Raw genomic sequence first — 10,334 nt, 5'->3', positions numbered from 1 at the left:
AAAGATCGAATTCACACAAACACGAAATCAAAATTCAATGAATTACGACATAGAAACTACCTATCTAAATATATAAAAACAAGCCTTTCCTGAAGTAGGAAAATTTTTAATACTGCATTTTTACACGATCATTTATCTGGAAGTTGCAATTCAAAATTTCCACTCTTTGAAGGGACATCCGATTCAATTTCTTCTTCCGTGTCACTCATGTAGGCACTAAAGTAATTCATTGCTATATTTTGAATTGCTGTATTACTTTCCTTATTTTCTTTTTCTTTGCTCATATCACTTTTGTTATTTTTTTCATTATTGTTTTCAGTTTTATCACTCTCCTTTTCAATACTTTTCTCATTTTCATTCAGCCTCTGAATCGGTTCTTCGCAAGGACCTTCGCCTTCAGAATCGGTAATATGAGAATCGAAAAAGAAATTAGATAAGGGCTTTTGTATTTCAGACTTTCCGTTCGTTAAATCCCCATTCTTTTTCACTAATTCCGTGGAGTTGATTTGTGAAGGTACTACGGCTTCAGTAATTTTCTTCTTTGCTAAAATATCATCTTCGGAATCGGATTTACAAATGCCAGTAAATTCATTTACCGAAGCTCTGACTTTTTGGATTTTCTTTTGGATTATTTCATTTGGACTTCTTCTGGGTTTCCTCTTCCTCTGCATTTTCATATTTTTCACTTGTTTATCCTTTTCAGCTTTGGCTTTTTCGTCTTCTGAATCGCTAAATTCGGTGTGAAAAAGCAAATTTACAGGAGTAGTTTCAACTTCTTTGTCTTGCTTCTGATGTAGAGTTATAATTTCGTTCTGATTGAAATTTCCATTCACTGGATAATTTCTGCGATTTCTATTTCCTCTAAATCTTTGTCTCTGTGGCGGATTTTGTTGGATATTGACTTGTTTCTTGTCCTCATCATCTAATTTGAATGAAGATATTTCATTACTATCAATAATAAATTTCTGTCTAGTAAATAATCAGGATAGTCATTTTAACTGAGGAAAAAAATTCCCGATTATTTCCCGACTCGAAAAACTTTTCACGGTCCTTGCAATTACCAAATTCAAAGTCTTATGGCTAACAAAATTTTCATTTTAAGTAATCTAAAATGAACTTTAAATGAGAACATTCCAAGTGGAACTCTTTCGAATTATAAGCTTTTAAAATTAAAGCTTACTACATTTTTAATTTCAAATAAGATGTCAAAGTGCCAAACTTTAAATATAAAACTTTTCTAAATCGATCCAATTTAATTTTTTAAAATTAGAAAGTAAATTATTTTAATTTTAAGTCGTTTCTGATAAAAAAAATTAGTTCAATTCTTTTTTATACGTAAAAATTCAATACTTTAAAATACAAATTAAAATATATAGTATTTAAAACACTCAAGTTTTTCAACGCTCAAAGTTGTAAAGCTCAAAGTTTAAATTAACCGTCTAAAATTTTAACGACTCAAGGCTATTTTAAAAATTTTAATTTAAAATGGTTTGTTATTGCATGTTGGATTCATTTGGATTTGCTCGTTTTAAATGAAGTAAAATATTGCTAATAAACAAATAATTGTTCTTGTTCTCAATGAACAAGTTTTAAATTTAATAGGTTAAAAATTAAATATTTTAGACTGAAACAATATTTTTAAGGTAATAATTTAAAGTTAAAATCTGTAAAAAAATATATTTTGAACAAATTTGAAATTGTCTTGTAAAATCAATTAGTGTTCAATTTTTAAATACTCGAACTGCAGTTTAAATTTTTCAGTATTTTTTGAATTTCAAACGTTTTTTGCGCTTGATTTGAATAAAATATTCCTTTTTCTCTTGAATTATCAACTGCTCAAAATTTAAGAAGTTTGAAAATTGAGTTTTTATCAATTGAAAATCGAATTTTCAACTGCCAAAAATGCAACTGTTGCAAATTCAATTAAATTAAAATAATTCAACAGTTGAAATTTCAATTAAATTTTCAATTGTTAATAATGAAATTTTCCTCAATTTTCAAATGTTAAAAATTGAAGAAAAAAGCGAATTTTGTATCAAAAGCAAGTTTTAAAAGTAGCATATTTAGATAATTTTACATGAGAAGTTAATATTTAAACATTTCAATTAATATATTTTTGTTAAATAAAATTTTTGTGTAAGCGGGTCGCCATTGGCAAATAATATTTTGCTAAATTTCAAATCATCCAATGAACTCTCAATAGGGAATTTATGATTTAATAAAAATCTTAACTCAAATAATCTCATTGTAATTCTTCAAAACTACACTTTGAAATTATTTAAATGAAAAATGTACACTTTAAAATAAAGAAGCAAAACGGATTTTTTTTTCAAGTAAAACATAAATAATAAAACTTCACGGTTTTCTGGTCCAGTAACAACCCTGATGATAGACATTAATATTTAGAAAATTTAAAAAAGGCTACTTACCAGAATCTATAATTTCGTACATATCCGAATTGTGGCTCAGAATAACGTATAAAGTTGGAAATTCTATAATCGTTCTCTGCTCAAAGTTTTCTTGTAGAGTTAACGTAGTATCTAATTCGAAAAACCTAAAACCCAATTTAAAAAATGAAAATTTCCATACTTACAATAATTAAATTATTTCGACAAAGAACAAATTTTTCGTGAAGAATTTTGATGGCTTTCGGGGCAGGTGAATTAAAATAATTAAATTTTGTCAAACGTTTCGGCACACAATGCTTGTACACATAAGTAAATTTGATTAAAAATGAAACAAACATTACAGTTAATTTAAAAAACTGCATATAGTTATACAAATGTCAACAACGTACATCAAAATTCTCTATAAAATTTATTATTGAGGGACAATACAATCTCCCAGCGATTATTATATTTAAAAAATGTCATTTTACCTGCTATTAGACTTGTAAACTTTTTCAGACTTCAAAAGAACTTTGATTCCATTTAATCCGGCAGAACGATAAAACTGCAATTTGGATCGCAAAAGTCTCTTTAAACTCAAAACTTCAGGATCTTCTCCACTTTTCATTTCGGGATTCACCAAGTTTTCTAATAACACAGACAATCTCGCATTTTCAGAAGCCCTGTAGAAATGTGCACGTTTTTAATTATATAATTTCATTCAAAAACTACAATTTTCTTAAGTTTAGTTTTTGATTTGTACCTTTGTGTTGTCCATTTGATGTTTTCCGCATCTGGAAAAATCCATTCAATTCGCCATAATAATTCATTCGTTTTCCAAATATACCGTGTAGAGTTTTGTCTATTTCTGCTGAAACTTCGAGGCATGAACTCAAGATTGATTCCTCTACGAAATGCGGCGCTTTTCAAGTTACGCAGCCACTGAAAGTTTAATAGAGATCAGTTAAAACAACATTAAATTTAAAAAATATTTTTTCGAAAACTCACCTTTGGTAGAAAATTATTTATCGTGGCACAGCGTTTCAGAGGGTCGCGATTGTATTTGTCAACAGATCTACCGACTTCTTGAAGCAAACAGTAATCTGGGAATTATTATTTATTTTAATGCTTGAGCTAATTATAGAAAGAATTTCGTGCAAATTAGAAGTAGATAATTCCCGAAATCTAAACAAAACAAGAGCTCTTATAATTCAAGACTATTTAGAAATCATCTAAAAGAATTTCAAGAGTAGAGACTCTAAATGTACTTAAAAAATTAAGGTTTTACATTTATTTTAATAATTTTGAAAGATCCTTTTGTGATTGTATAAATTTGAAACTAATGTTTTTTTCGAAAGGCAGATAAATCTTGACATGAGACTAGAATTATTAAATTTGTCAGTAAAATCAGGACTTACCACTCATTAAGTCTGAGTCTGTCATAGACTGAATTGCCAAAAATTTAGTTTTATCACGAATTCCATCGCATTCAAGTTCCTTTTTGTGAATGTTTGAACACGTGAGACTGCAAGTCCTAACCTCACATTTTGGGCACGTGTACTTTGCCTTGTTTTTAGCGCAAACTTCGCAATCTTCCAACCTAAATTTGAAGATATATTATATTAAAATTTATAACACGAACTTAAATTGTGCTGAATTGCAAAATTATACATAAAAACCATAAAAAACGTACTTTTCAATTGAAGCGACGGGAGCCGTCATCCTGATTGTTAACGATTGTTGTCAATTGAATCAACTGTTGTCGGTCGATACTTTTCCGGCAGAACCCTGACTTGTGATTGGCGGTCATTGAGGCGCGAATAATTTAAATTATAATGTTGAACCGGGGAGTGGAAAATAGATTTTTTGCCATTATTTAAGAAACCAAACTTAAAATTTGAAAATTTTTGTATACAGAACATAAAGTACTGAAGGTTTAGATTGACTTAGACAAGGATGCGTTACGTCCTCTTGGCTGTTTATTGTATTCATGGACAAATACCCAAGAATAGCCCTCTTCCAGAAAGGTGTAGATCTGGAGATAATAAATTCGAGCCCCCTATCAGACCTTAATTTTAGTTTTATGTTTTCTCTGAAATTTTAAACAATGTATTCCAGTAGTGTAGCCCTAAAAGAAAATGTGGCCTGGGGGTACTTTCCATAAACTACGTTACCAGTTTTAGGGGGTGGAGGGCAATAAAATGAGGTTGGGAACAGGGTGAGGGGGAAGGTTTTAATTTGAAATACCTTTACGAACTTAGATAACATTTAGAACTTAAACAAAACAAGAAAATCAAACCATATTTTTGGGTAACAGTTTAACTTTTTTATTGAAAAGGCTACTATAGTATTTTTGGTTCGTAATTTCTTGTTTCTATTTTGTTAAAAATATATTATTTGATGAAAAATGTAATTATTTTTGGTTGAAAACATAACAATATTGTCAAAAAGTTATCTTGTTTATCAAAAATTGAAATAATTTGTTAAAGATTCATTTTTTGAGTTCAAAATTCATCTCTTGGTTTGAAAATTGATCTTTTTCAATTAACGCTTTATTTATTTGATTAAAAGTTTATCTTTTTATTTGAAATTTAAACTTTTTGCTTGAAAATTCATGTATTTTCTTGAAAATTAATTTTTTTCAGAAATTTAATCTTTGTGGTTGAAAATTGTTCCTGTTTGGTTAAAAATGCATTTGTTTGGTTGAAATATCAACTGTTACATGCGACAATTTGACCTAAAATTGAACTACTTTGTAAACAATTAACTTTTTTGATTAAGGGCTCATAATTATATTTGAAAATGCAAAAATTTTCTTTTAAATGAACTTTTATGTAAAAATTCTGCTATTATGTAGAAAATTCATCTTTTTGGCTTGAAAATTCAACAATTTTGTAAAAAATTAAACTTTTTGGTTGAAAAATCATATTTTTTCCATATTTGATTAAAACTTTATTTTTTATATTGGATAATTTGCAAATTCATCCTTTTTTTATATAAAATTAATCTGCACGGTCGTAAACTCATATCTCTGGTTGAAAATTTAAAATTAGTTTTTTTTTGTATTGAAAGTTATTTTTTTATCAGAGTTTTTATCTTAAAATATTAGCTACTCCATTTTGTGCTAAAATATTATCCTGTATATTGTATACGTTGAAAATTCAACTATTTGGTAGGAAATTCGTGTATTTTGTTGAAAAGTCGTCGATTTTGTTAGAAAATTAATTTCTTAAACATTTATCATTTAGTTTGAAAATTCATATATTTTGTTTAAAATTCGTCCTTTTTAATAGAAAATTATTTCTCTTTGTTCGAACTTCCAACTTCGGGCTAAGAATTGAGCTATCTTCTTAAAAATTCATCTTTCTTGATTGAAAATGATTTTTTTGTTTATTAAAAATTCAACTTTTCCGGTTTAAAACTCCAAGGTTATCTAAAAAATTCGACTTCTTAGCTTAAAACTTTACCTTTTTTTGACTGAAAATTCACCTTTCCTGATAGAACTCATCTTTCTTGGTTGAAAATGAAATTTTTTGATTTTTGAATTTAACTTTATTCTAAAAAATGTGTCTTTTTGGCTCGAACATCAAATATGTCATTGAATTTCAACCTTTTTTTATTGTTGAAAATGTTAACCATATTATTGGGAATGCATCTTTGTATGCTGAAAATGATATTAATTGGGTAGAAATTCAACTGTTTTGTTTCAAAATATGAACAGTCGACTTTCACAAGAAGCCCACACTTATATTTTCTCTAAATTTTTTGGTCAAATTTTGCTTTTTATAAGGAAGACATGACTTTTATGTGGGCTAAACAATTTTTTAAGCCTGGTAGAGTTTTTTTCATAAAATATAATTTTCGTATTTTTCTAATAAACGATGCAAAATGGGAATAAAAAAGGCCAAGATGTATTTATTTTTTACTCTTTTATAATATCTTGCATCGTTTACGAGAAATAATGTAAAAATTAGAAAAAATAAAAAATGTGGGAAATTCTTCATTTTTTTCATCGAATTTTGAAAACATTAAAAAAGATTTTTTGGGAAACCCCACAGTTTTTTTACAATATTTTAAACAAGATTTTGTTTATATGAGAACACAGAAGAGCTTCCTTTTAATTTTTTGACAATTTTTTTAAATAGGCCAGTGAAATTCACCGGAATCCGGAAGGAAAGTTGGAATTTCTGAATTAGATAAAAAATGACAGAAATAGACGTGTCACATAATTTCCTCTAAAAGACAACATATTAAATCGCTGAGATTCTGCAACTTTAAGTCTCACCTGCCTGACTTAAAATGGACTCTGTTGGATCCATTTTTCAATTTATTTTTTATTTTTCTGCAAACTGGTTGGTTATCCAGAAAAGTCGAGGAACAGAAAAGGTTTAATTTTTCCGAGATCTAAAACTTTTTTCAATACCATTAGAAATTTAGATGCAAAATAAGAAAAACTGATTATATTTTACTTTTCTGTATGGTATCTTCTCGATCAAAAAATAATAAATATTTTAGGAACTCCCTTATAAACAGTGTGAATTAAATAAATAAAAGATAATAAATCGCTAAAGTATCTCGATCTTTTATTCTAATTTCGTTACTATATACAATTTAAAAAAATATTGTATTAAAATGTAGTTTAGACAAGGATATAATATCTACAAAAATTAAGGTAATATGGAATATCATTAAAATATTGTCAGTTTGTCTCGATTCTTGCGGTTTCTCTGCTCGGAAGCAATATTTTTTTCAGAAGTTTTTAGTTTAACGATTTCCTTCTGCTTATCGTTGAAACGTTGTACAATATTGTTATATGCCGGACTGTATTTTTCGTGCCTTGTCAAGGACTTCTTTAGTACATTCGACTCTTTTTCTAAACTCGAAATATTGTTCCCAATTTGGTAGCTTTGAACGTTGAGTTCTTTATCCGACATATTCTTTATCTTGGAACGACCTTCAGCAATTTGAGAACTTTTTTTTGAACAACTCGGCCCTTCTTCGGCCTCAGCTAAAATAAATAAACAAAAAAGTAAAATAACAATTATGCATAAAAATTGCCATTTTCCCATTCACAAACATTTTTCAAGGTCAATTAAATTTCGGAATTCGAACTCTAAAGCTAACCATTTTTCGATTTGAATTAATAAAGAATGAACTGCACATTAAAGTACTTAAGATAGAACTCTTCAATTTTAAACTTTTACAATAGAAGTTTAAAAGTTTTTTAATTCAAAAATTTTGCATTCGAATGCTCAGTAACATACATCTATAAAATGCAAAGTACTAACACTTTTCAATCGAACAATTTTAAATTAAATGCATTTAAACCAAAAAAATTTAGAATTTTTATATATTGTACAGTTTAAAGATTCAGATTCAGTTCCAATAACATAAATTCAGGTTATCATTTTCAATGCTCTAAATTGAAAAATCAATAATTAAATTTAAAAAATTTAAATTATAGTATTTTAACCAATTTTAAGCTAAAAACATTAAAACTTGAACGATTACATTTTTTAAACTGAACAATTTTTACATTAGAATTTGAATTACTTTAATTTTAAATGGTTTAAATATCCTTAAACAGCTTTCAAATTTTATTTAAGTGTCTTGAGAAAAGTTTTTTTTTTATTTTATCGAATATAAAATGATTATCAAAATTGTTTTATAATTGCTAAATATCTTTTTAAATTATTGGAATTTCAAATAATTTTTTGAAGTAAAAATCATTTTCAATGTTCTTAGCAATCTTAAGAAAAATTTTTAATTCTTCTGAAGCCTTTACCAATTCTTAAAAGCTTATAAATTTTTTGTTCAAAATCTGCAAAAATCTAAATTTTGTTTTAAATTAGTCCATGGCTATTTGCACCAGAATTTCGGTACGAATAATCGGATTTTGTCGGAACACACACTTCGTTTAAATATTTGAAATCATTTGAAGTTTTAAATTAATTTTTAATCTTATCAAAACCTCTATGTATCTCAAAATTACTCGAATTTTTCTACAAATAATAAGTGTTCAATTCTTTTTTATACATAAAAATTCAACAATTGCACTCAAAAATTAATAATTTTTTAAATTGAACAATTAAAACCGTAACGTTTAAAGTTTAAAAGCTCCTTGAAATTTTAAGGAATCAAGGCTTTCTATTTCAAACAATTCAGTTTTAAATTATTTACATTTTTTCAACACTAAAGCTTTCGAATTGAATAAGTTTTTTTTAGCGTTGAACTCTGGAAATTCTTAAATTTTGAACGGATTTAGAATCGTCTTAACAAATCAATTATTGTTCACTTGTTGATACTTGAAGTACAGTTCAATTTTTGAAATAATGAATTCACTTATATTTACAGTTAAACAAGTAAAAATTTTAGTACCAATAATTTACAATTTCAAACGCTTTTAATTTTTAATGGTTTAAGTCTTCCGAGAATGCATTTAAAAATTCTTTAAATTAAAAATGTAATCTTAAAAATAAAAATCTAAAATGGAAAATTTTGTTGAGTAAAAGATTTTTAAATTGCGTATCATAAACTGTATGATACCATAATTTTAAAAAATCTAGGTAATTTCCGGCTTTCCCGGTCCAGCGCCACCCTTAAAATTATAAATTAAATATAATCTTAAAATCTTACGTTGGCCGCTAAGAGTTTCATTAATAAAATCAAAAACGTTGCATCGGGAACGCTGCTGTTCTCTTTCGTATTGCTTTTTCCTTTGCTCTTCCATTTTCATTTTTTGCTTTCGAATTTTACGCTCGGCGGAAAATAAATTTTTATCCCCGCCAGCATTTTCACGAAGTTCCATACAATGGTCTGAACAAAGATATAAAAGAAATTATCAATCTTAGGATGAGAAATTAATAGAAAATTCAGTGAGAAAAAAATTTTTTTTTAACCTAAAGATTTTCCAGGTGGTAATACAGTAGCTTCCACGGGTGCAACTCTTCCATCAGCTCTTTTTCCTAAACCCGTGCCAGTAATGTAGCCCATTTGGGCCATAATCTTGCTTCCCATTCCTCGTGTGTGTTGTTCCCAATTTCCAAGCGGTTGACTAGAATCCATTGTCAAAAGAGCGGTGTGAATTAATTTTTCTTTGTCGATTTCTGTGCTGGGTAAATCTATTTCATCTTCACTGCCCGATGAATCGGTCATTTGGAGATCAGAATCGTCTAAAAGAGCATTATAAAAAATGTAAAATTCTTAGACTAAGCAGAAGAAATAGTTAAGAAAATAATTGATATGAAAGGATATTTACCAAGAGGGAGCAAATCTTGAACCAGTACTTCAAAAATCGTGCCGCTTGATTCGAACTTGACACTGTAAGGCTCGTCCTCTTTTTCTGGCACTTGAAGAACAACACATCTGTGCCAGATTTGGTTCTTCTGTTTCGCCAAGACTCTGCTTCCCATTTTTATATTCGAAAAATCGGGCTCTCTGAAGTGTTTAAATCGCTTTTAATATATTGATCTTATCTAAAAGTATAAGAAATCATTGTTTCGATTTAACCTACCTGTATTCTTGTAAAGAAGACATAGGAACTATTTCCCCATGGGAATAGTGACACTGTTCTTCCGTGAACTTACATTCTCCGTTGAGAAAATAGGGACACGGTACCATTTCTTTGTGTGTGGGATTTAGAAAAAGTACTCTCACCTGTGATTAAAAAACATTGTCACTCTGATATGATATAAAATAAATAAATGGTACTCTAATCAATTTCTATTCAATACTAAAATTACTAGGACTGGTTACAAGCTTCACAGTGGTCCTAACGATTATTTTAGGGGAAATAGAGGACTTTAATAGAAAAATAGAAGACTTTTAGTAGACTCCTTGCTATACTTTCTTAATGAAATGACAGCTTCCCGGTTTCTTAATATTTTCGGACAAGATTTATTGAAAATACTTTAATTCTTTAATATCCTGATGCAAAAAAGAATATTT

General features: G+C 28.0%; 2 protein-coding genes across 2 annotated transcripts; both read right to left on the bottom strand.

The window, feature by feature from the left end:
- Position 1: 1 nt before the first annotated feature.
- LOC117180047 (MATH and LRR domain-containing protein PFE0570w) lies at positions 2–4,114 on the bottom strand. The gene is made up of 7 exons (XM_033372356.1): positions 4,081–4,114; positions 3,806–3,987; positions 3,396–3,490; positions 3,151–3,329; positions 2,879–3,070; positions 2,430–2,554; positions 2–922 (listed from the first exon to the last, which is right to left on the bottom strand). Exons 1-7 carry the CDS (start codon positions 4,107–4,109, stop codon positions 129–131), a joined length of 1,596 nt encoding a protein of 531 aa, XP_033228247.1. The 5' UTR covers positions 4,110–4,114; the 3' UTR covers positions 2–128.
- Positions 4,115–6,949: 2,835 nt separating this feature from the next.
- Positions 6,950–10,044, bottom strand: LOC117180049 (zinc finger CCCH-type with G patch domain-containing protein-like). The gene is made up of 5 exons (XM_033372358.1): positions 9,901–10,044; positions 9,646–9,824; positions 9,287–9,559; positions 9,024–9,203; positions 6,950–7,395 (listed from the first exon to the last, which is right to left on the bottom strand). The coding sequence occupies exons 1-5, from the start codon at positions 10,005–10,007 to the stop codon at positions 7,076–7,078; spliced, it is 1,059 nt and encodes a 352-aa protein (XP_033228249.1). The 5' UTR covers positions 10,008–10,044; the 3' UTR covers positions 6,950–7,075.
- Between the last annotated feature and the right edge of the window lie 290 nt (positions 10,045–10,334).

This window comes from Belonocnema kinseyi, chromosome 9 (assembly GCF_010883055.1).
Source record: "Belonocnema kinseyi isolate 2016_QV_RU_SX_M_011 chromosome 9, B_treatae_v1, whole genome shotgun sequence".
NCBI lineage: Eukaryota > Metazoa > Arthropoda > Insecta > Hymenoptera > Cynipidae > Belonocnema > Belonocnema kinseyi.
Note: the sequence above shows the minus strand (reverse complement) of the source record. Positions and strands in the feature narration are given on the sequence as shown.

Excerpts from the sequence above, each read along its gene's own strand:
- LOC117180049 (XM_033372358.1), bottom strand. The coding sequence starts at position 10,007 with ATGGTACCGTGTCCCTATTTTCTCAACGGAGAATGTAAGTTCACGGAA. Across the intron at positions 9,560-9,645 it reads TCAAGATTTGCTCCCTCTTG|ACGATTCTGATCTCCAAATG; the intron begins GTAAATATCCTT and ends ATGCTCTTTTAG. Across the intron at positions 7,396-9,023 it reads TGAAACTCTTAGCGGCCAAC|CTGAGGCCGAAGAAGGGCCG; the intron begins GTAAGATTTTAA and ends TATTTATTTTAG.
- LOC117180047 (XM_033372356.1), bottom strand. The coding sequence starts at position 4,109 with ATGACGGCTCCCGTCGCTTCAATTGAAAA. Across the intron at positions 3,988-4,080 it reads CCCGTCGCTTCAATTGAAAA|GTTGGAAGATTGCGAAGTTT; the intron begins GTACGTTTTTTA and ends CTTCAAATTTAG. Across the intron at positions 3,491-3,805 it reads AGACTCAGACTTAATGAGTG|ATTACTGTTTGCTTCAAGAA; the intron begins GTAAGTCCTGAT and ends AATAATTCCCAG.